We start from the raw sequence: 26,734 nt of genomic DNA on the forward strand, positions 1-26,734 counted from the left end.
AGTTTAGCCTGGGACCCAAACAAAGACATGGAGCTATAGGGTAGAAAGTCTGAGCTCACTGACAGGTTTTGAAAACCCATCAATCCCTGATTCTGCTCAAGCTCAGGACTTGAAATCCCACCAATCCCACCCTGGAAATTTTCACCCTGAAGAACTCCACCCCCAAGAAACCACTAAGATCTTTTCTGCTTCTCACCCAAGTAGAGGGAGCTACCCTCTTGTGTCTCTCCCAATAAATCTCTTGTATGAGGTTTGTTGTGTGGTGTGTCTTTGTAGTATTCCTTGACTCCTGTCAAGATACCTTTCTCTTCAGAAATGCAACAGTTGTATCAGAGAAACCTTTCCCCTCGGAGCTGTAACACTTACAGAAGCTAGGTCATGGTAATGACTTAGATCGATCATCAAAAAGGCAAGTTTAAATTTTTTTTTGCATGATAGATGTTGGAGAAGACCATTGCATAATGAAGACAAGTAATGACATTTTGAGTGTTATCCTGTGGAGCTATGGCACAGAACATACTGCCTTACATGGAGTGAGTGCTTTGTCCTTGGGACAGTGTAGTACAGTAGGTATGGTCAACTGTCTGGAATTGCTCCACCAGATACGGGTGCCTAGCTAGTTGGTCTGCCCATCCTCCCAACTCAAGAGTCTGTGTTATACCACGGAAAAGCTGTTGTCCTTACACACAAAGGACACTTAGCCTAGTTTTCTTTCACCAAATAATTAGTACAGTTGTGGTTACTTGTTGTGGTGGTAGTGGTGGTGGTGGTGGTGGTGGTGCTGTTTGGCTTTTTGTTGTTGTTGTTGTTATTGTTGTTGTTGTTGTTCTTCTTCTTTCTCTTTTTCCTCTTCCTCCTCTTCATCTTCTTCCTCTTCTCCTCCTTCTTCTTCCTCTTCCTCATCCCCTCCTCTCCTCCTCCTCCTCCTCCTCCTCCTCCTCCTCCTCCTCCTCCTCCTCCTTGTTTGGTTTGTGTTGGGGAATGTTTCTAGTTTCTAGACAGGGTTTGGCTGGCTATCCCAGAACTCACTCTGTAGACTAAGCTGGCTTCCAGCAGCTCAGGAGCCTCTACCTTCTGAGTGCTGGGATTAAAAGCATGTGCTACCATCGCCTGATTATAACTGATTTTCTAATTCAAGAGGTTTATTTTCAAATGAGTATACATGAGTGCATTTGTGTGTGTGTGTGTGTGTGTATGTGTGTGTGTGTGTGCATATATGTGTAGATGCATGCAGAGATCAGAAACACATTTGGGATTCCCTGATGCTAAAGTTCTGGTTGGTTTTAGGCCACCTGGTGTGAACGCTGGGACTCAAACTTGGGTCCTCTGCAAGGAAAGCAAGCACTCTTAACTGCTGGGCCATCTCTCCAGGCCCAGTTGAATTCCTTTTGTTTGCATGTATATCTGTGCATACACATCCATGTATGTGTGCAGATGCATACGCAAGGGTGTGTGTGTGTGTGTGTGTGTGTGTGTGTGTGTGTGTGTGTGTGTGTATGTCGTCTGTACAACGAGGTTGTCTAGCCAATGAGGCGCAAAGACCCACCTGTCTGCATCTGTCTAGTGCTAGAATTGCAAGCACATGTCCCCACATCCAATTCTTTTCTTTCCTTTCCTCTTTTTAAACATGGTTCTGGGAGTAAAACTCAGGTCCTCATGCTTGCACAGCAAACACTTTACCAACTGAGCCATCGCCGCTATATTTGAATTCTTATGACTTCATTCAGAATATTAAGGCTAGCATAACCTTTGGACATCACGTCTGGCAAGCTCAGAGGATGCGAGAGGGAAATGTCAGAATCACCATCATAATGTAGTTGTCAACAAATGTCGAGATCACTGCACTAATATATGAACTGAAGAATCGATGATCTGACTGAGTTCATGAAGCAATGCTGGCGGATTTCTACCATATCACCAGGAGATTTCTGTGTCAATCCAGAGCTCTGGTTCTCAGTCTTCCTAATGCTTCAACCCTTTAATACAATTCTTCACATTGTGGTGACCCCCCCCAACCGTACAATAATTTCATTGTTACGTCATCGATGTAATTTTGCTACTGTTAGGAATCATAATGTAAATATCTGTGGTTCCAGTGGTCCTAGGTGACTCCTGTTGAGCAGTCACAACCCACAGGTTGAGAATCACTGACCTAAACCATCAGAATGTGTTTCACCAGCCCAACGTATAGAACATTCATTTATGTCTTCACAGACTTGCTTTGCTCGTTCAGCAACTCATTCATGTACATAATATATATGCTTATTGCATACCAGACTATGTGCAAGTCACAAGATAGTCATTCCTCTTCGTAAGAGCCCCTTTTCTATATAAGTGACCATCCAAGGCTCATAAATATGCTAACGGCCATACCGCTTGATTGAGACTGAAAGTTCTGTCAAAGGTTCTACCGAACGCTAGAGCACATATTGATAGTCTAGTTTAACTGGTGTTCAAAGAGGGTTACACGCTAGGTCTACCACTGCAGGTCTATAATTCTAACTTCTACTGAGGCAGGAGGATCCCAAATTCCAGACCTGCCTTGGCTACCGAGCAAATTCAAGTCTAGGCCGAACAACTTAGCGAGAGTATGTCTCAAAAAAGTAAACTGGCTGGGCAGTGGTGGGTGACCTCTTAATCCCAGCACTCAGGAGGAAGAGTCAGACCGATCTCTGTGCGCTTGAGGCCAGCCTGTTCTATAGAGTGAGTTTCAGAACTGTCAGGGCTACATTGAAAAACCCCGTTTTGAAAAACAAATTAATATGAAGTGTAGGCGTGCATCCATGGTAGAGGACTTGACTAGAGCCCTCCAGGGAAGGGCCAGGGGTATGAGTGCTTGGTAGAGTGCTTGCCTGGTATGCATGTAAATCCCTAGATTCAATTCCCAGTAGCTTTTCAGTGTGAGTTCAGAAACATCAGGAAGTGAGATAGTTTAAACAAAGAATGCAGTGGAGAGGCAAGCAAAACACAGCCCTGGAAATCTGCTACTGAGCTACTTCCAGTGTGTGGACCCTTTTGGGTTGTCGTCCACAGACAACATCCAGCATTAATGAGTTCGAATCAAGTGAGAATCATGTCTGCATGCTGGGAGACTCATTCTGTAGATCACCTTGGGAGTGGAGGGCAGTAACTTGAGCAAGAGGTGCCTCGAGCTTCTCCAGGGGGGTAGCACAAGTAGAGAAGAGGGAGACTGACAAGAGACATGTTGGGGTTGGAGAGATGGCTCAACTGTTAAGAGTGTTGGCTGCTTTGCCAGAGGAGGACGTAGGTTCAGTTCCCAGAACTCTCAATGAATAATTCATAATCAGTTTTAACTAATTCCAGGGCAGGCAATGTTTTCTCAGGCACTGCACTCATATATACACACACACCCACATACCCATACCCACTCACCCCCACAAAAAGAGAGAAAGAGAGAGAGAGAACAAAAACAATTAAATTAAAAAAAGAAAGGAGGCATATATATGCTGACATCTATTTCTTTTGACATAGATGATATGACACAATGCTCATAATCCTATAACTTTGGAGCTGAGGAGGGAAGATTGCTATGAGTTTGAGGCCAGCCTTGGCAGCATAGTAAGTTCTAGGCTAGCATCAGCTACAGAAAGATGCTGTCTAGACATAACAAAAACAAAACAATAACAGCAAAAATCCCCCAACAAACCAAACCAAAGAAACAAGGCAAAAGAAACCAACACAAAAGAGTACTTTGGACTGGGGGTATAGTGGTACAGACCCTGGGTTATATCCCTAAAACGAAAATGAATGAGTGAATGAGTGAATGAATGAGTGAGTGGCTATTTGAGTCAAGAATTCTTAAATACTTTGTTATACACGCATGCATGTGGAGAAAGCGGCTTAGAGTAGGATACGTGTACGTTCAGTCTTCGTTCAAGTGGCATTTGCGGCTGTGTAACCGACTCTTGTCAGTTGAATTAATTATTGCTGGTATTGGTATCCAGAATGTTGCTAAACTCTCTGGCAGCAATATTTCCCAACTCACTTTTCTCCATCCCTGTCCCTCCATCTTAATTACCAGAGCCATCCCTCATGCTTGATAGGGAGGGCAGTAAGCGCCATTGCTAGCACGCCGTCCATTCTCTTCAGTCCGTCTTTGTTTTGTGTTTCTGAGGCAGCGGCTCACGTATCCCAGGCTGCCTTCAAACTCGATGTGTAGCCAAGGATGACCTTGAACTCCCGATTTGCCCCCTGCCTCTACTTCCTGAGGGCCGGGAGTACAAGCTTGCATCAACTTGTCAGGTTTCTGCAGACCCCGGGAATGGAACCCAGAGATTTGGGCGTGCCAGGGAAACACTCTACCAACAGAATTTCCAACCTTTACTGAAATTAATATTCTGGCTTCTGAAGAAGAAAGCCTTCTCACCTTCCACAAAATAATGGCAATTGGCCAGGAATAAATGTGGAATTTTTGCTGTTTATGCTATAATGCGCGCAGCTGTGATTTCTCTGCTCTGTCGCTTTGCAAATGCTTTGGTGTATGTGGGATCTGTCTAGGAACAATGATGGAGAAGTTGGGTGTCTCATAAAGAAACCCCTTTAATCTATGGACTCCCAACTAAACAATGGAGCTGGACGGGCGCGGCTTATTGAGTAAGCATGTGAACACGTAATTGTGCATGTGCACCCATATATGAGCGGGTATGGAAGTCTGTGTGTTTGTATAGATGAGTGAATATGTGTATTTGTGGAGGGAGAGCATGTACAAGTTCATGTGTTTGTGTATGTATGTCTGTATATAAATGTGTTTGTGTATGTGAAAGTGTATTGTGTTTGTGCGAGTGTGTGTATGCACGTTTGCATGTGTGTGTGCATGTGTGTATGTGTGTGTGCATGTGTGCATGTGTGTATGTGTGCATGTGTGTATGTGTGTGCATGTGTGTATGTGTGTGTGCATGTGTGTATGTGTATGTGCATGTGTGTGTGTGTGCATGAGTGTATGTGTGTGTGCATGTGTGCATGTGTGTATGTGTGTGTGCATGTGTGTGTGTGTGTGTGTGTGTGTGTGTGCGTGTGTGTACACATTCTGTTCCAGCCAAGTAACTTTATGTGCTGCCAGGGCACCGGATCACATTTTCTATAGTCTCTAGTCTGGAAATTTGTGTTTGCTCTAAGTCTCCTTCCTATTTCTGGAAGAATAATGCTGGCTATCGTAAACACATACGTTTAAACTGCAGTCCCCAAAAAAACAACGTCTTCGCTTGTGTGGAGGGAGGCGGGAAAGTGTCGCAGGGATGATTTACAACCCTGGGCTGTTTGCTTTTGCTGCCACGCCGAAGCTGCTGGAGCTCATTTACAATCTATGACCAATGTGGACTGGGGGGATTTATGTTTCACTGAGGAATCATAAAGGCCATGGACCTCACAGGATTTCTGGACCCCGTAGGACAGACGGACACAATCCATCATCTATGTGACAGTAGTCTGAGAGACAGCAGCTCAGTGGATAGAGTATTTATCTGGTAAGCACAAGGCTTGGGCTCTGTCCCCGGTGCCACATGAACCTACTGCGGTACATGCCTGTGACCCCAGAACTCCAGAAACGGACATAGGAGGCAGAAGTTCACTCATCTTTTGTAAAGTGGTGGGTTCAAGGCCAGCTTGAAGTACATGGGTCATTGCCTTTAAGTATAAATGTAGTTCGTGATCTCAATAGAAGCGAGTTCCTTCCTTCCTTTGTATTTATTTACTCATTCATCTGCTTATGTGTTTGTTTTGAGGCAGGGTTTCTTTGTATAGTTCTGGCTGTCCTGGAACTTGCTCTGTACACCAGGCTGGCCTCTGCCCCCCTCCCAAATGCTGGGAATAAATATGGGAGGCACCCCCATAGGACCTTTTTTTCTTCCCCCTAATATTTCAGAAGTTTAAACATTTTAGTGTCATTTAGTGCTTCGTGTTTGGTGAATATCTGGGAAAAAGAAGTATCTTGGACCGAGGAGATGGCCTAACAGGAAAAAATGCTTGCTTTAGCTCCACCTCTAGGATCCACATGGTGGAAGGAGAGAACTGACTATTGCAAGTTATTCTCTGTCCCTCCATACGTGCTCTGCGGCGCAGGCACGGCACACATGCGCACTAAAGAAAGAAACGTAGCCAAAGGCTTCAAAAGAGATCAAGTTTCACCTTCCAGCTAATAGATGAGTTTCCTTTCACCGCCCTGTCTCCAAAACCTAGGATGGGGAGGATTTATTTGGGCACCTGATTTCAGAGGGGTTCCAGTCTGTGGTCATTTAGTCCTGTGTGCCAAGGCAGAGCATCCTTTCGGGGGAACACATGGGAGGGAGAGTTCTTCACTTCCTTTTCAGCAGGAAGCAGATCCTAAGGGAAGGTCTTCAGATCAGTTACAACCTTCAAAGGCGAATCCGGTGGTACTTCCTCAAGCCAAGCCCCATGTCCCAGAACCGCCTGAAACAGCGACCCCAGCTGGGGGCCAAATTTGTTGGGGGTTACAGGTTCGTGTGCAGTCATGCCTAGCATTTAAATGGGTGTAAGGATCCGAACTCAGACGCTCCTACTTGCGCAACAAATACTCTAGCCCACAGACTCGTTTCCGCAGCTGTTTCTCCCTTTTGAACAAAATATATCATTTTTCTTACCTTTGTATTATTCTAGGATAATCCGACTACCCTTTATTAACTTGCAGACTTAGGAACCAACCATGGTATGTGAACAGGGACTGGAGAAATGGCTCAGTGGTCAAAAACATGAACTGCTCTCTTATAGGTCCCGAGCTTGGGTTCCAGTACTCAAGTTGGGTGGCTCTCAACCATCTCTAACTCCAGTTCCGGGTATCTGATGCCCTCTACTGGTCTGTTAAGGCACCTGCACTTTGATCCCCATACCCACACAGGTACCCATACTTCAAAATTAAAGGGATGCTGGAGAGAGCCCCATAGATAAGGCACTTGCCACCAAGCTGAACAACTGAGTTTAATCCCCGGCACCCATATGGTGGGATGGCAGAACCATTGTCCCAAGTTGTCCGATGACCTCTACATGTATACACAACACACACACACACACACACACACACACAGAGAGAGAGAGAGAGAGAGAGAGAGAGAGAGAGAGAGAGAGAGAGACGCGTGAATATAACATGTGCAGGGCTCTGTAGTCAAATCCTGTCACCCCTCCCTGAGAGACCCAGTTGTGTAGTGGAGTATTTTATTCTCCTGCTATTCCATCTTCCAATTAGAAAACACATCTTCATTCCCCCAATTAGAAAACACACCTTCATTGCCAGTTTATGTGGGTTGCATTTTATTCTCCTTAGTAAAATCTCTTATTAGTCTTATTGGTTATTGCTGGAGCCGGTGCAATATTGTTTCTGTTATAAATAGAATCCCTTCAGTATTATATATTCCGGCTGGTTATTGTGGGAATAAAAAGCTCTTGTTAATACAAGATCGTTGCTTCCTCACTGAGGCAGCCTCAAATCCCTCCTCTACTCTTTATCGCCCCAGGGACACGTCCTTCCCCGCAGGGCCATCTTTCCAGCCTCTAATGCCCTTTCTCTCACACTCAACTGGCCTTTTTCAAGCTTGATTTCTCCGTGACATTCATTAGTTCTTTATGGATATTGACTCGTTATTCTATTCATTCTTCCTTTATGTGACTTTCTCAGGGCTACTGTGTGTCCGCATATATATGCGCGGGTACATACGTGTGTATGCATATACAGGCATGTGCATGCATGCATGCTACTGTGTATACATGTATGCAAACATGTAAGTAGGAAACAGAAGTCAAAATCAGGTATTTTTTTGGAGACAAGGACTCATTTGCTTGGGACTGGTCAAAAAGGCCAGGCTGAGTGGCTAGTAAGCCCCAGGAACGCATCTCCTCAATGCTGGGGCTATAACTGTGCTCCGTCATGTCTGGCTTTTCTTTTTTCTTTTTTTTTTTTTTTTTTTTTCGGGGCTGGGGACGGAACCCAGGGCCTTGCTCTTGCTAGGCAAGCGCTCTACCACTGAGCTAAATCCCCAACCCCCATGTCTGGCTTTTTAAAGGAGGGTTCTAGGGAACAAACTCAGGTCCTGGTGCTAGTAATGCTTTTTTTGTCCAAAGAACAAGGGGCCTTTTCAGAAAAGAAGTGTGGTGTGTGTGTGTGTGTGTGTGTGTGTGTGTGTGTGTGTGCACGCGTGCGCGCGCGCGCGTGTGCACGTATTGGTTAATCCTGATGGCCAACTTGACAAGCTCTGGAATCACTTAGGAGACAAATCTCTGGGTGTGTCAGTGATGAGTTTTATAGATTGGGTTAATTGAGGAGGGAAAACCCACCCTAAACGTGAGCTGCCCATCCCCTTGGCTGGAGTCCAGACAGAATAACACGGAGAGAGTGAAGTGAGCGTCAGCATCCATTTCCTATGGATGCAGTGTGACCACCTCCCTCACACTCGGTCCATTGTACCTTCACTGAGCATGGGGGTGGGGGCGTGCTCTCGGGCTGTAAATCAGAATAAACCTTTCCTTGCTTGAGTCTCTTGAGTCTGGTATTTTGTCACAGCCGTGAGAAAAATAACGAATGCCCTGGGTCCTCTCATGAGATTCTAGTGGTGACGTTCTCTGGCAGAGACTAGCTCGGCCTTCGCCCGTGGACTTGAACTCTGATTCGCCTTTGCCTGTGGTCTCCGGGAGCCGGCTATGCAAGCACATTAAATTCCAGGAGAAATTTGTGCTGCCTTGTTGCGCCTTTCTGGCAGATGAAATTGGGGGAAAAATGGAAACACATGGACCACGAAATATATAATTCATACTTGTCACACCGTACTGGGAGGCGTGGTGTCTTTTTTGTGAGGCTGCTAAGTGGGAATCTTCATACTGGGAAGAAATCATGCCACATGAAGGGGAGAAAAAGATAAGAAAAAAAAATTGCATTGGGAACCAAATCCCCATCATGTCCTTGATAGAGTGGGCATACATTTTTAATCTTTGTTATTTTGCATGTGAAGGCCAGAGGTCAACCCTGGCCATCATTCCTCCGGTACTAGCTACTTTGATTTTTGAGGAGGGTCTCTTATTGGAGCTTGGAGTGCACCAATTTTACTACACTGTTGGGTCAGTGAGCCACGCCCCCAGCCCCTCACTGGGGAATCTGGGCAGAGGCTCTACCACTGAGCCACGCCCCCAGCCCCTCACTGGGGGATTCTAGGCAGGGGCTCTACCACTGAGCCACGCCCCCAGCCCCTCACTGGGGGATTCTAGGCAGGGGCCTACCACTGAGCCACGCCCCCAGCCTGTCTCTGCAGGATTCTAGGCAGGTGCTCTTCCACTGAGCCACACTCCCACAACTCCTCACCGAAAGACAAATGTCCTTCACTATGAGACAGATACCAACCAGCCCAGTCCTTCACTATAGTAATAATAATAATAATAATAATAATAATAATAATAATAATAATAATACTTCTCTAGCTACACTTTTTAAGGGAACCCCAATTTTTACAGCAATATCTGTTTCCATTTTATTTCTCTGGGGAACCTGACGCGTCCTGTTCTGTATGTCAGCCTTTAATGTTAAGTTAATGGCGAACTTATTCCTCCTGTCTCAGCATTCTCCATATTCTCCCTTTGACTCAATCTTGGATGTTTGCCTCTCTTACAAGTCTGGCTCTGCATTTTATGCAACTTAAAGTAAGTTTATGGGGTGTTTCTGTGTCTCACGGCAATGTTTTTTTACGTGTGCCCTTTTGTTTGTCTCTTTAGAAACAGAATGGCTCATGACAAGAGGTTATGTGTTTAAGGCTTACTGAGAGTATTTTATAGATCCCAGGGTATTTAATCTACTTAAATACTTAAAACATCCTGTGATCCCAGCTCTCATGAGACCATGTGGCCCTGCTGCACCCTCCTTCTTCAAATATATATATATATAATTTTATATAATATTAATTTATATAATATAATATAAATTTATATAAATATATATAATGTGTGTACATATATAATTGATATATATATCATATATCATATATCACCTGACTATATCCTATCTACCATCTGTCATCTGTCCATCCACCATATATCTGTGTCCAGCACCTAGATAGCTATTATCTATCTACCTACCTATCAACCTATTATCTATCTACTGTATGTCATCTATTGCCTATCTGTCACCTATCTGCCTATTTATTTATCTATCTATCTAACATCTATCCATCCTGTGTGTTTGTGTATGTATGTATGTGTGTGTGTATCATCTAGACAGGTATCTATCTATCTATCTATCTGTCTATCTGTCTATCTAACTATCTACCTGCCTGTCTGTTTATCTGTCTATCTATCTATGTAATATTGGTACCGCCACTCATTATTCTTTTTATTGTCAAGTACACCACTGTTTGCCAACATTATATTTTGGTTACATTTGGGAGATGTGCATGAACCAACTATGAGCACTTGGCTTGAGTTTTGTGTGAATATACGTTTTTTATTTGACTTTGATGCACTCCCAGGAGTTGAGCTCCTTGGTCTTATGGTCTCTGTGCTTACCATGTTGAAGAATTGCTAAATTCTTTTTTCCATTTTCCATTCCTCTGGCAATGCTCTCTCACTTGCAACTTTAATTAATTAATTAATCTTCTTTTTTTTTTTTTTTTTGGTTCTTTTTTTCGGAGCTGGGGACCGAACCCAGGGTCTTGCGCTTCCTAGGCAAGTGCTCTACCACTGAGCTAAATCCCCAACCCCTTAATTAATCTTCTTAAATGGACTTTGAAGTCACACTCCTCCTACCTCAGCTTCCTGAGCGACAGGATAACACGTGTACATGCCTTGGCACCAGATGATTTGAAAAGCAAGCATAAGTGCTTGTATTTGACTAGGTAGGCCATTTGAACTTTGCAATGTTGATGTTACTGAGGTATTTTTTTCCCCCTGCATTGAAGCGATCTGTGAGACTGGAGACAATGATGTAGGCAAGAAGTGAATGTCTTCATTGAGGAGGTCTCTGCTGGAGTGGGAGCTACCAGCAGAGTCCAAGTATGAGAATAACACACTAAAGGAGAACCACCCCCAGATTGCACAGCACTGCCCTGGAATGATCCAAGCTGCTTTTGGTCTGGTTGCTAACCAAATACATTCCCATTTGTAGCAATCCCAGCAATAGACTGTGCACCTTGGTGTTTTGAGATGCAGAATGTCACATGACCCAAAGAATTGTTGGCTTGGACTTGCTAAGGATGTCTCCATGCTAAGTTTAGGTCCTCTGAGAGATACCGATGATCTATATTCATGCTGTCCACAGTAGAAGTAAAGGATTGGGGGTGTAGCTCAGTGGAATAGTACTGGCCTAGAATGTCCTGGTGAAGGTCTCAGGGCCAAGACCAAGAGTGGAGTGCCTGCCTATAATCCTCCAGAAAGGAACCAGGTGTATGATTCAGTGATAAAAACAATGTAGTATATCAGAGGCCCTAGTTCAATTTCCAGGACTCCAGAGTGTATGCTTGCCCATGGGCATGGATACCAAGCGTCTTGTACCTTTGTAGCCAATGACAGCCAGAAGGTCACACTTCCCTAGCTAAGTAGTTCAACCTCCTGGAGCTCTGGTGTGCATACTTCCTCCTCAAGGTCTTTGTGGAAGGATGTGACTGATGTGACCGTGGCTAGAGACCCACCCACATGCTGGGATTGGAAGCTGCTTAGAGACCATTGCCATGGAGGACTCCCTCTCTGTGTGTTGTGGCTAGCTGCCTCCTTACTGTCTTTTTCCTCTTTTCTGTGATGTATCTTCGAACGCATTGTGTTTCTCTTTGCCATTGAGATGGAATTGAAATAAAACTATTAGGTGAAGACTCACAGTGAAATTAATCTGTTCTTTTCTAGTTCAACTACAGCAATATCCTCGACCACCCACCCATAACCTGGCCAGGTCCCTGATAGTTATACGGAGTCTCTGAGATCCTCGGAACCTTCCCCTTGCTACAGACTTAACCTGACTGTAGTTGTCCTAAGGAGAAAGGGGAGATAAGCAGAGATAATTCATCTTATTTCTTGGGTTCCTCTCGGTTTTCATTCCTCCAAGTCTCTGTTTCTATGTTTACAGAAGTAAAGCAGGGTGGGGGCGGTTCCTGTAGATATTCCGATGCAAAGCTCGGAGCTCTGCATGGCCGGGACCTTTCTCTCCCTGTAGAGATATCCCCCACTACCCTATGAACTGAGTGCTTGAGGGGCAGCCCTGTAATGCCAGCACATGGGAGGTAGAGGCAGCAAGATCTGGAGTTCAAGGTCACCCTCAACTACATGGCAAGTTCAAAGCCAGCCTGGGCTACATCAAGTCCTGCTTCTGGATACATAGTCTCTAAGCACATACATACATACATACACACACACACACACACACACACACACACACACATATATACACACACACGGGATATGTAAACTGTGGTCACAGCTTTTTGCTGTGCTAAGATGTTCTATGCTGTATCTAGGAGAGGCGTTTTGAAATAACTCTCTCTCCTCCTTCCTTTCAGGCTTATCTAAATCCCTTGGGCTCATCGAAGGGTATGGTGGGCGGGGCAAAGGGGGCCTTCCTGCCACCCTTTCCCCCTCTGAAGAAGAAAAAGCCAAAGGACCTCATGAGAAGTATGGCTACAATTCCTACCTCAGTGAAAAGATCTCCTTGGACCGGTCTATTCCAGATTATCGCCCTACCAAGTAAGCTACAGTTATGCTCTGGGAAGGAGCTGGCTGGCTTTGACTCAATGTGTGGTACTTTTCTTCTATTTGTAACCATGGAGGGACCTGCCTCTTTCTCTCTGTCTCTTCTATAATCAGTCAATCAATGACTTTTTTTGCTTAGGAAATATTAGCCAAATTAAAAATAAAGTTAAGGACTGGTGACGTGGCTTAATTGAGAGTGTTCTTGCCCAGTATGGGTTCTGGAATGAAGTCCTGGGTCCCATCTCTAACACCATGGACACCGTGGCAAACACCCCTAATTTCAGCCCTGGAGAAATGGAGGCAGGGGTATCAGGAACTCAGGATCGAGGTGGAAGGCCAGTGTGGGCTAAGCAGTTAGTTTGAAACCAGCCTGGGCTACATGATACTGTCTCAGAAAATAAAAAGTAAAAATGTTATAAAAGCATAAAACAAAAAAAAAAACAAATATAAAACAAAAATAACAAAATAAAATAAATAATAAAAATAAAAAATAAAACAAAAATATAGAGAGCCCTAATATAAAAGGTTTTAGGTTTAAAATATCACCATAATATCCTAACTTAAACATGGCAATTGTTGACATTTTAATGTCTATTATCTTTTTATCTATCTATCTATCTATCATCTATCTATCTATCTATCTATCTATCATCTATCCATAATCTATATCTGTCATTTACCTATCATTGATATGTTGAACTTTATTTTATCTATTTATTGATTGTGGAAATATTTTTGTATTGTATGTAGCTCAGCATAGCTCAAACTTGCTAGGTAGCCCAAATTGACCTCATTCTCATGATCAATCCTCCTGCCTCAGCACCTCTCCTCAAGATGTTGTAATTACAGGCATGAGCCTCTATGGCCAGCATATTGATAATATTATATACTATCATGTACCAATATATGGCAAGATCAAAATATTATCTCTGAGTCTATTTACTAAAGAATATGAGTAATCGATGAACCAGCTTTGTCTTTTTTACTTGATATTGAATCACAAGCATGTGTGTAAATGTTTGTGTTCCTGTGTGTACACATGTGTTTAGTGGGTATACAGGCAAGTGTATATGCACATGTGGATGGCAGACATAGAGATCAGATCAGCTATCTATTTTTAAAGATTCATTTTATGTATGTGCGTGTATACCTGCACATGAGAAGAGAGCATCAGATCCCATTACAGATGGCTGTGAACCACCATGTGGTTGCTGGGAATTGAACTCAAGACCTCTGGAAGAGCAATCAGTGCTCTTAACCGCTGAGCCATCCCTCCATCATCCCTAATGTCAGCTGTGTTCGTGTTCTCTCTCTCTCTCTCTCTCTCTCTCTCTTAGTTTTCAAGACAGGGGTCTTTTGTTTTTTTTTTTTTTAAACTGGGTTTCCAAGGGCATGCTGCCATGCCTGACACTTTCATGGGTGCTGGGAATTGAACTCAGTTCTTCATGCTTTTACAGCAAGTGCTTTTTTACCTCCTGGGCCATCTCTCCAGCCCCATAATCATTTACAATGGCTCATTGTGTCTACAGGCCATCTTTGATGTTTCACAATTGTGTGTAAGGCTGAACAATCTCTGCTCGTTCCCATCTGTGCATTGGTTAGGTGCATACTTGCAAGCTTCAAATCCATAGGAAAACTGTGGTAGAGTCTAGATACTCATTGTAGCATTCTCTTTCAAAGAATTTTGGCAATTCCATTTTTGTGTTATTGGGTCTTTTTTTTTTCATTATTCTTGGGAATTTCGTACATATATACAATAAAATACGGCCATATCGACCCCCCCCCATTTCCAGCCTCAAACTCCCCACTGGTGCATAGCTAAGTCCATGTGCCCAAGACAAAGTGACTTACCCACCCTTTGCAGCCATCAAATGCTAACAGCTCCCCCACCAAGGGTGGAGTTTGGCACCCTTCCCCCCTCCAATCTGGAGCTTCCAGAGTCCCTATTTACTATGTAGGAGCTCACTCTGGTTTCTCAAATCTCCATTTTCTTTAGATTTCCCGTGTCTCTTTATTTCCATTTAGAATGTGCCCTCGCTTGCAGTAGATTATTTCTTTTTTTTCAAATGGGTTTTGTGCAAATCAGTTAAGTATCCTGGTTACTGAGAAAAATAAATTCAAGATAAAGAAAATTATCTTAAATGGATTTAAAATTACAGCATTAGCCGAGAAACCCGTTAAATCTCTCTCCCTGCTTCTAATAAGTGCACATTCATTTTGAATCACTAGGAAAAATATACATCCCTCCCGTTGCATGCTATTTTGTCTTCCTGGACTTGCGTTCTCAAAAAAAGAAAAAAAAAAATCTGACGGTTTTCACTTCCTGGTGCTTTCTGATTAGCCTTTCTTATTTCCATGTTGGCAAATAAATATGGTCCTGTTTTTTGCTCTCTTATGAGACCGGAAAGACCTCCAACATGCAGTGTATTAGAAATGGCTCAGCTGGACAGAAATCGGTGAACATCTATTATGCACCCAGAGAATGGCGGAACCCATGGAGATGGAACAATGCGAGGAGGATAGCTTAGTCTGGGGAGGCAAATAGACAGGCAAGGAGGTCCTTCCGGTACGAGGTAACCCAGATGGTATGAGACCCTGTTTTACAAATTTTCCTGGAAAGATCTGTTCTCTCAAGATAGGGAGACTTTTGTTGCTGTGGCAAAATATCTAATAAGAAGGCATTTTAAGGAAGAAGGGATTTGCTTTGGCTCGCATTTTAAAGGTACAGTTCAATATGGCGGGGAAGGCATGGTGGCAGGGACATGAGGGAGCTGGTCACATTGCATCTGCGATCAGGAAGCAGAGAGAGGGAGAGACAGAGGGAGGAAGGAAAGGAGGAGCAGGGGCGGGGGAATACTGATTCTCAACTCGCTTTCTCCTTTCTATTCAGTACGGAAACCCCGTTTATGGGATGTCGCTACCCAGATCGAGGGTGTATCCTTCCACTTTAGTTACCTCTATCTAGAAACTACTTCACAGAACATGTCTGTGTTTTATTTTGTTTTGTTTTGTTTTGTTTTGTATAGTCATTTGGAAGGTCATCTAGGTGGTAATTGAGGTTAACTATCCCAGGCCCTCAGAATGATTCCACCCTATTCTTGGTGGACAGTGAGTTTACTTAAGTTTGCTTACAGGAGCACAGACAACTACTAGTGGCTTCAATACCAAAAAACATGCCTCCCTTCCCCAGCAACCAATTACGGCCAGTAGATCCTCAAGGAGGGGCAGGGCCTTGTGAACCTCTGTCCCCCGAGACAACACATCAGCCCCAATCTCTTGCAGAGTCTCAGCTGCTGCGAATTCAAGGGAGCAACAGCCCATCAGTCTTGGGGACCTCGGTCCACAGCAGCTGGGGCAATTGCACGCACAGGGTGTAAAGGGAACATCTGAGCATCTCTTGTTTGAGATGATATCCTGAAGCTTCAAGGATATATAGGGCAAAGCGTCTGAAGAGGAGCGGGGTGAGGGGGATAAAAGTGGACCAGACCAGGGGAACAGAAAGCAAACTTTGGGTGGGGTTCTCTGCTGTAGAAAGTCTCGGTATCTTCTAGTGGAGCAAGCATACATTTACTTCTGGTTCCTTCTGAAGCTGCTAATACGATGGGAAAAGGGCACAGGGCATGGAAAGGAAAAACTATACAAGACAGTTGATGACATCACCCAACACCTACCAGACTTCAGAAGATGGAGAGGGAGTGGATAAATGGTGGCCAGTTAGAGAAACTGAGACCTAACCTCCCACATGAGATGGATGAGTGGACATTTGATTTAGTGTTAATTCTGTAATAAATATCCTTACACAAAGCAATTTTGAGGGGTTGGGGATTTAGCTCAGGGGTAGAGGGCCTGCCTAGGAAGTGCAAGGCCCTGGGTTCGGGCCCCAACTCCGAAAAAAAAGAACCAAAAAAAAAAAAAAAAAAAAAAAGAAAGAAAGAAAAAAGCAATTTTGAGGAGAAAGAATTTGTTTGGCTTATAATTGCAAGGTACCATGCATCAATTCAAGAGAATTTAAGGTAGGGGACTCAAGCAGCTAGTCATGTCACATCTATAGTTGACAATGAAGACAAGATACGTTTTCACTTGTTCACTTGCTGGTGCTTCTCAGTGACTTTTATACATCTAGGGCTCAGCCCATAAAATACTATCACCCACGTTCGGGATGGGCCTTCCCCACTTCCGTTAACAATCAAGACATCTGCCACACTAAGCCCACGGGCCAATCTGATCTATGCAACCCCTCAATTGAGATTTTTTTCCCTAAGGTGATTTTCCATTGCTAAGTCCCTAGTTCAGACTAGCAAGATTGGAAGAGCAGACGACTACAACTTGGTTAGAACCCTGGGGACCCACCATCACTTTAGCTTTTCAGGGAAGACATGAACAGATGTCTACTTATCACAGATAGGACTATGTCGCCAGACCAAGGTGATGGTTCCACTGAAGGCCAATTTGGTCATCCTGTGAGTTTATTGGGCTTCCTTACAGATCGAAGGTGACAGGCTACTTACAGGAGCATGAATGATCCCAGAGTCATAATACCACAGAAAATTCACTCCATAGTAGATGGCGACCTCATGGACAAACAATGCATCATGGAGACCTGCCTTCAGTTGTTCAATCTTTTACTTCCTAAATGGTCTAGCATTTCCCAAGATCCCTTGCAGCTGGTGATGAGGCAGAAAGAGTAATGGGTAGGATCCCAGGTGATGGCCCTAAGAGCCTCCACTACCTTCTGTTATGGAAGGAAGGATGTTAACTCCGTTAGTATTACCACAGACCTAGCTACCGATCATCTATCATTGTGGTATTTTGCTCAAGCTGTTGTCATGACTACCAGGCCAAGTTCTATCTATATTCCCAAATGAAGTCAGGATGGTCACAGGATGCCTGAAGGAAAAGCCATATACTAATACCCAGAACCTGAACAGGACAGGACAGGACAGAACAGGTTTTTCTTATGACTGGATGTGGGTAGGAATGGAAGGATTATAATCATATCCCTATTTCTGTTGTTCTAGTTTCTTTTCTATTGCTGTAGTGGACTATTCTGATGAAAAGCAACTGGGTAGCACAGAGTTTATTCCATTGTACACTTTTAGGTCACAGTTCATCACCTAAGGAAGTCGGGAAAGAAATCCAAGGGAAGAGATCAAAACAGAAATGTTAAGAACAGAAACCATAAGGAAACAGAAACAAAACACTGCATGCTAGTGTACTGGCAGACTCATACTTAGCTATCTTTATACAGCCCAGGACCACCTGCCTAGGAATGGTGCTGCCCACAGTGGACTGGGCCTCCCTACCTATATCAATTAATAACCAAGACAGATACCCCACAAATAGGCCAGTCTGATCTGGATAATCTTTGAATTGAGAATTTCCTCTTATTCAGCTCCAGACTGTATCAAGGTGACAAAGCTCTTCAAGAAGACCAGCTCTACATATGGATAGTCATAGCCTATCCCTGTCCTTTACCCTCTGATGTCTAGTTTATAGAGATGGCCTATATCAGTATATGCTCAGTGGGGAGGCTTTCCAGCTCTACGGCCCCTGTAGGCTCTCACAATGCTGTGTGCAAAACTTGAATGAACTACTTGGCAAAAACCAACTCAGCTTGAAGAAGAGGCTGATAGATGACAGTGAGGGACTCAGAATGGCTGTTAGTATGGAATACCTGTGGTTAAACTCTATCTTTATACAATATTGCCTCACTCAGCTCTGGTTTGTGATCCATGTGCATGTGTGTACATGCGTGTGTTTGTGGAGGATGTAGGTCAAATCTCAAATCTCATTCCTGGGGAATTTTCCATTTGCTTTTTTTGAATCAGGGTCTCTTACTGGGACTGTGGCTCACCTATTAGGCTAAGCTGACTGGCAAGCAAGGCCCAGTGATCCTCCTGTCTCCACTCCCTCAGGACTGGGATTGTAGGTGTGACCATCCACCACACCTGGATTTCTCTGCGGTCACATTCGGGCCCTCAAGCTTGCCAGAAAAGCACTTTGCCGACTAAGTCATCTCCCCAGTCCAGTCAGAAACTAGAGACATAGGAGCCCCAGGCAACAGAGCAAAGGGTCTATTGTCAGTGAATAAGCAGACAAACCAACAATAGCAATGACAAAGCAAACCCAAACCTTAGTAATAATAACACATGGTATTTGAAAAAAAGCAGAGATCCTAGACTTTACAACTATAATTGACTTCCAGGGACCATAGGGTGTCTTGGTGTTTACAAAATGAGGACATTTCTGTTATGGAAATAACCATAATCAAAAACAAATCCTGTACGTTTAAAATCGAGCAGAAATAGGCAAGTCTTGTGAAAGACTGGGAAATAGCATCGAGGATTGGATAAGTCATTTGGATAAATAAGACTTGGCAAAATTAGAGAGGGGAAAAAAACATAGATCTGTCCACCTGCATCGCCCCTCATCCAAGGCTTAGGAAACATGGTAGAAAAGGGGGTGTAAGGAGAGTAGGAGCCCGGGGATGGAGACATGTTGTAAGATGCTTCTGGGTGCACAGGAGTTCCCTGTTGCATGCATGTACTTGAATTCACCGCGGCTGTGATCACCTGGATAGCAGCAAGGCAACAAAAAGTCCACTAGGCAGCAGAATTAAACTCTTTGAGTTAGAAATAGAAAGAGATCGGGCAGGACACAGACACACACGCAGTTATACACGCAGTCACGTAAGTATGTACAGAAGCAGGCACGCGCATGTGTATGTTGCTAGACGTCCTCAGTTTATGTTTGTAGCTCTGAAAAAAGCACTCTAACCAAAAAGCAACTGGGGTGATGCAAGTGTTTATTCAGCTCACAAGCCCAGGTCATCATCTATCATAGAGGGAAGCCAAGACAGGAACTAAGACGGGCCTGCTTGTTATTCCATACCGATTTACCTCTTACCAAGACATCACAGCCAAATATTACAGAAAAAAAACAAAACATGGACATGGAGAGATGTTGCTTACTGGCTTGTTCAAGCCTGTTTTCTTATGGTAGTACCCAGGGCCAGAACAGAGGTGGCTCCCCCCTCAGTGAGCTGGGCCCCCCCCACACCAGTCATCAATCAGGAACCTCGATCGAGGATCACAGACTTGGCTACAGGCCAATCTGGTGGGGGCCTTTTCTCATTAAGGTTTCCTCATTCAAAATAACTCTAGCTTGTGTCACTTTGACATGAGACTAGCCAGTACAGCAAACAAACTAAATTAGAACAGTGCTGGGGAGACGGCTCAGTCGGTAAGCACAAAGACCGGAGTTTACAGCCCAGCACACACAAAAGTCAGAAATGTTAGCACTCACACATCTGTAACTGTAACTGTCGGAGTGGGAACAGACAGACCTCTGGATTTTGCCGGCTAACCAGTTGAGACATTTGCTGGATTCTGGATCCAGTGAGAGACCTTGTTTTAAAAAGTAAGGTGGAGGATCATGGGAGAAGACATTCAACATATAGTATACACACATGTGCACGCACAGAACTTTTTTAAAATATAGCAATACCAAACAAACGAAAACAAGAAATACTACTTTAGTCATCATTGTTCAGAAAAACAGGGATTACAGAAGAGGTACATGAGGTGGTTTATGCTCTAGTTTAATAAAAGTTCAACTAAACAAAATATGTTTATAAAATTTCAGGGAAACTAAAATCAGCATGCAATATATACACAATACAAGCATAAAATGTGGGCTGACAAGCTGGGTCAGAACGTTAAGGCGTTTGCTGCCAAGCCCAGTGACCTGAGTTCCATTCCCGAAACCCACAGAGTAGGACAGAATGAACTCCTGCAAGCTGTCCTCTGACTTACACACACATACACGATGTATATTACGTTATAGGCAAGAAAATTAGATACAGTGACAAATGTTAAAAACTTGATTTGACAGCTCTATTCTGTTCTCTGTCTTATTTATTTTTTGGAAACTCTTTAGTAGGATAAATCTGAAAACAGCATTTGAGATGATTTGGAGAATTGCCCACAGGCCGTGCAAGATAAACAGAGACACGATTTGCAAGTTTAGAGTGGCTAGTGAAGTGACCATGTTAACCTGCGTTGTCTGCAAATACTGCCCCCCTGTCAATGAGTAGCAAGGGCCTTATCCCTGGATTAGACTTCTCTGAAAATGAGTCGTGGGGTCCAGGAGAGAGAGAGCAGCCTGGGACTAGAACATTTTCTCTCCTCTAAGGAAGGGATCTCCCAGTGGGTGGCGTCCTGTGTTAAGTCCCCCCAAAAAGCTCTCACGAGGATTATATTTTATGATCAGATTAAAGTGGATGGATTTCATTATAGTTTTAAACAGAACGCCAGTTGCTTTAATTCTAGCCACACTAGGGAAAATTGTTCTCCTGGTAAATACGAACGAAATCTTAGGTAGTCATAGAATTAACCCCTTGCTTCCCAAACCTCATCCAGAAAGATGGTTTTTCTGCTTTAGTTTAACTCCGTGGCTCCCTCTCTGCTTCGGGACAGGTATTTTAAATTCCTCTGGATCTGAAACTGTCAATCTTTCCATTTTTTCATTTCCCGAGTGCTTGAAAGCCTGGGAAGATAGCATCCCTCCCAATACTTATAAATATTCCATTCTGGTTTTGTCTTTTCTGATTGTCTCACGCTTCGCTCCTCCATCCACAGAGAATTTATTGTAGAATGTGGCACAGGTTTGGGGGTTTTTGTTCCCAATGTCTGAGCATCATTATTATTTTTTTTTAACAAAACGGCCTTTTCAGAATAATTGTGTAAGCAGCCCCCACTCTCTCCATGGGAGGAGAGGAATGCACTACATTTGATGTTTCTTATATGAATGGTTTATCTCCCAGGTTGCATCTGTATTCTTTGGGTCCTTATCTCTTTATTTTTCTTCTCCGTTTTTTTGTGTGTTTTAAAATAGATTAATAAAAATAGTTTCATGACTGAAGTCCCCTATGTGTCAGGGAGGAATGAGCCATATCTAGGTCTGTAGGATATCAAGGAGGATAAGAAGGCACGTGGGCTGTTTAAAGTGGTCCAGGCCAGGTCCAGAAAGGGGAAGAGAAGAGAACAAGTGGTCCTGAGAGCAGGAGAGACCTGAAGAAAGGACCTTGACTGTGTTTCCCATTGTATCTTGTTTATTTACTTCCGGATTCAATGCAATAATTGTGTGTATTTGTGGAGTGCGAGGTGATAATTGGATGTTTGTATATGTGATGATCAAATCAAAGTATTTGGAATTTTAGACTCATTAAACGTTGATCGTGTCTTGATGACATCCCCAGACTCCTCTTTGCTAGCTCTTGGGAAGTGTAATGAATGTCTATGGCTGCCCATTGTTGTCCCGGAATACCAGCGATCCTGTATTGTGTAGTGCTGGGAATGGAAGCCAGGGCCTCACACATGCGAGCAAATGTGTGAGGAGCTGTATTCCCAGCACTTTAAAGCCGTGTGTGTGCACACACATGTGTGCCCCTATATGTATATGCATGAGTTTGTGTGTGTTGTGTGTGTGTGTGTGTGTGTGTGTGTACGCGCGCGCGTGTTTGTGTCTGTGTGTGTATGCGCGAACGCCCGCACATCATCAGAGGACAAAATCAAGTCTTGCTCCTCAATCTTCACCTTGCTTGAAGTAGAGTCTCTATTCTCCTCATTAGCTGGCCTTGTAGCTTTGGTGGATTCCCATCTCTATCTCCCATCTTGTTTTAGGCACAGTGGGATCACAGACAGGTGCTGTAATCTACTATGGAGCCACATTCCTAACCCTACTCTGGGGGATCCTAGGCAGGGGCTCTATCACTGAGCCACTCCCCCAGCCCCTCCCTGGGGGACTCTAGGCAGGGGCTCTACCACTGAGCCACGCCCCCAACCCCTCACTGGGGGATTCTAGGCAGGGGCTCTCCCATTGAGCCACGCCTCCAGCCTCTCACTGGGGGACTCTAGGCAGGAGCTCTACCACTGAGCCACATTCCAAACCCATCTTTATGTAACATCTAGGGATTGGAATTCAGATTCCCACACTTATGCATCGACCCACTAAGCTCTCTCCAGACTACTTGACTGAAATTTTCTTTTTGTTATTTCGTTCCCTTATTGTGTATGTACGCCTAGATAGGCGCAGGTTTGCCCGCACATTTGAACCATGGCTTATGTGTGGAAATCAGAGGACAACATGTGCATATTGGTAAAAATAGGAATGAAAAGGAAGGGAAGGGAAGGAAAACAGATTTCCACAGAATGAGCAGCACAATGCGGCAGCAAGCTGGATATGGGTGAAGAGGTCCGTGCCGAAGTTTCTAGCTTGAAAGTTGAATTTGCATGTTTGGTACTGGGGACTGAATCTCAGGTTTCCCATATAAACAGCAGGCACTGGAACACCGCGGCAATATCTAGTGTGATGGTCAAGCTTGGGGATGTACAGTGGAAGTGGTTTAATTAGCCAGGAGCGAGGATCTTCCCGTGCTTCCTATTTTGTGGAGTTCCCAAGCAGAAGATGGGACCTCTGCTTGTCCATGGTTTCCCATGCTTACTGTTCCATTGAGATGACCACAGGACGTGCAGCTGTCCAGTTTCGTTCACTGTTTGCCTATGTGTGTGGGTGAGGTTGGTGACTCCAGGCTCTATTCACAGCTTTATAACACTTGGCTTCTATCCTTTGTCCTGATATACCACTTACGGGCTGGTGTACTCATTATCTGGGTGTTCAGTGGTCCCGTAATCTGGGGGAGGGACCCCCTTGGTATGGGGAAATCTCTCTGCTTAATAAAGCTATTGCCGAGACTCCTGTGCAGACTTTAACACCACGCCTCCCTGCTCAGACAGCCTGTGCGTTATTGATGAGCAATTCCTGTCGCTGTTATCTTCAGCCTCTCCTTTGGCCTCCTGTTTAATAAATCCTCATGTCAGGGTTCTTCAAAATTCATTTTGCTTCCCTGAGACAGGGTCCTTGTTCCTTTTATTCCTCTCTCCTGCAATTTCTAGCTCGTTGTATCCCAGCAGCGTCAGATGTGTGCACGGATGTGTGAGGCATCTATTGGATGCCATTGTGTTGACCTTGGTGGATGCATGCATGTAGGGGTTAGGAGTAAGGTCTAGATGGAGCAGGGAGGATGGAGTCATACAGGCACTGGCCATATGGATTAGTTGCTTGTCCTGTTACTGTGACAAAATGCCTGATGAAAGCAATTCAAGGAAGGGAGGTATATTCTGGGTATGACACAGGGAGGGTACAGTGTGTCATGGTCACAGGAAGGCGAGGCATCTGATCACAATGCGTCCACAGTTAAAAAGCAGAGAGAGAGAGAGATGCTGTTGATGCTCAGCTCACTGTTTCCTTTTTATGTATTCACGCTGGGGCCCCCAAATCATGGAATGGTGCCCCGTATATTGAGCGTGGGTGTTCCCACTTCCATTAACCCAGTGTAGACACTCCCTCATAGACACGTCCAAAGGCATTTTTATCTGAATCATATCTCGAATGATTGGTGTGCTTTGGTGAGTTTCTTTTCGCTCCTTCTGCGCGCCCTCCCTCCCTCCCTCCCTCCCTCCTTCCCTTCCTTCTTTTTTATTTTCAGTACTGAGAGACTCTAGGGGGTTCTGGACAAGCACTCTTCAACTGAGCCACATATCTAGCCCCCTTGCTGGAGATTCTAGGCAGGGGCTCTACCTCTGAGCCACGCCCCAGCCCCTCCCTGGGGGATTCTACACAGGGGCTCTACAAGCCCTCAGCCCCTCCCTGGGGGATTCTACACAGGGGCTCTACCACTGAGCCATGCCCCCAGCCCCTCACTGGGGAAGTCTAGGCAGGGGCTCTACCACTGAGCCACGCCCCCAGCCCCTCACTGGGAATTCTAGGCAGGGGCTCTACCACTGAGCCACGCCCACAGCCCCTCCCTGGAGGGTTCTAGGCAGGTGCTCTACCACTGAGCTACGCCCCCAGCCCCTCCCTGGGGGATTCTGGGCAGGGACTCTACCACTGAGCCATACCCCAGTCCCCACTGGGGGGTTCTACAAAGGTACTCCTGCCACTGATCCATGCCCCTAGCCGCTGGTTTTCATCTGGATTCAAAGTGACTTAGAAAACGTGAAGCATCCTAACTACGACTTTCTCTTTCACAGACGTGCTCGCCCAGAGGGAAACTGTCCAATAAATACTTGCTGGTTGAAATAATAAATAGGGCCAGGCTCAGGAGCCTGTCTGATTCACTGAGCACAATAATTATTCCCTTTTATTGACTGCCTTTTATGTTTTTGTCACTGTGCTGCATGTTTTATTGATCTCATTTTAATTTAACCACTCTCTGAAGTAGCTGTTACCATCTCTGTTTTATAAATGAGGAAGGGGGGCCTGGAGAGGTTCAGAAGCCTGACTTAGGTCACACAGGTACTGTGAGGCCCTGGCTCAAGCCCACCTGCTTGTTTCGGGAGGCTATGCCCAAGGCTTTCAGATGCTGCCTTTCCCATCAGATAGCCTCTCTAAAAACTGTCATGCCTAACTTCTTCTCACACCTGCAGGATGGGACTGTCTAATCACTCTGGTATTGATAACTCCTGGTATGGTAAACTTTACACTACTTATGGGACACAGTCCTTTATTCAGCTCAGGAAAAAATATAATAAATGTTACGTTTAGGGAGTTTTACAGTGGAGTTTATTTAACCAAGAAGTCTGTAATGATTAATCGTTTTTGTCAACTGGATATAAAATAGTTAAGGAAACATATCATGGGGTATGTGTGGAAGGATGGTTAGGAAAAGTTTAGCTGAGAAGAAAAGATCCATCCTAAAATCGGTAATGCCACTCCAGGAGTTGGGATCCTGAATAAATATAAAAGAGAAAATGATCTGAGCATTAGATTTCATCTTTTTTTTTTCCTGCTGCTTACACTCTCTGGGGACATTGAATTTTAACCTCATATGCCTTGCATGTGAATCCATTACTATAGGAAACAGAAGTCTCTATTTATTAACTGACTTCAAGCTAGTGCTGGGATTGACAGTGACAGTTATCCTTGTGTCTATAGACATTTGGTATGTGATTGTAGCATTGCAGGCTGTTGTGTATCAATTTCCTCTGAACTGATATATTATGTCCTGGAAGGGGATTCATTAAGACTTAGGGAGGCAACAACTTACAAGTCTCAGGAAGTTTCTGAAACTGACAACTTTGGCAAGTCTTAGAATTTGAAGGGCAGAAACTGTAGAGGAACACTGCTTGGTGGTTGTCTGATAGAGTTAGGCTTAGCTAGCTTTTTTTTTTTTTTAAAGTTTATTTATTTGTATCCCAAATACTGTCCCTGTTTCTTCCAGTCCCCCCTCCTAAAGTGTCTTCCTCCTCCCCTTCTCCTCCCTTGAGAGGTTGGGGGCCCCCTATGTATCCTCCCTACCCTGTTGCCTGTTGTATCAAAACGCTACAGTGTTGGATGCATCCTCCCACTGTAGCCAGACAAGGCTCCTCCTCCCCCTCCCTCCCCTCCCCCTCCCTCCCTCTCTGTGTGTGTGTGTGTGTGTGTGTGTGTGTGTGTGTGTGTCTGACCAGCCTGGGTATGTTCTTTGGTTGGTGGCTCAGTCTCTGAGAACCATCAAGGATCCAGATTAGTTGACTCTGTTGGTCTTCTTGTGGAATTCCTATCCTCTTCAAGACATTCCATCCTTTCCTCAATTCTTCCATAACAGTCCCTGACCTGTGTCCAATGTTCGGCTGTAGGTGTCTGCACCTGTTTAAATCATTAGCTAGCTTTTTTTTTTAAATGAAGCCTAGGACCACCTACCTAGGGAATGGTGCCGCCTGTAATGGACTGGGTCCTCTTGCATTAGCCAGCAATCAAGACAAGACAACCCCCACAGACATGACCACCAGCCAATTCAATCTAGGCAGTTCCTTAATTTGGACTTTCTGTTCAGATAACTGTAGGCTGTGTCAAGATGGCAATTAAAGCTAACTAGGTCAATGCCTTTTTCTACCAGGCAATAATCAATAGATCCCAATGTCTGCAATCATGACAAGTATTTTATGTATAGAGACATTTATTATTTGTGGTCTTCAAGTACAGTGAAAATTCCTCAATCTGACAGTTGAAA

At 44.4% G+C, this 26,734-nt stretch overlaps 1 protein-coding gene across 1 annotated transcript in view; it reads left to right on the plus strand.

Moving 5' to 3' along the window:
- Positions 1 to 26,734, plus strand: part of Galnt17 (polypeptide N-acetylgalactosaminyltransferase 17) — a 447,965-nt gene that overhangs the window by 159,830 nt on the left and 261,401 nt on the right. The window contains 1 exon segment of the mRNA XM_032886477.1: positions 12,492 to 12,675. Within this exon segment, the coding sequence (XP_032742368.1) occupies positions 12,492 to 12,675 (184 nt within the window).

This window comes from Rattus rattus, chromosome 16, assembly GCF_011064425.1.
Source record: "Rattus rattus isolate New Zealand chromosome 16, Rrattus_CSIRO_v1, whole genome shotgun sequence".
NCBI lineage: Eukaryota > Metazoa > Chordata > Mammalia > Rodentia > Muridae > Rattus > Rattus rattus.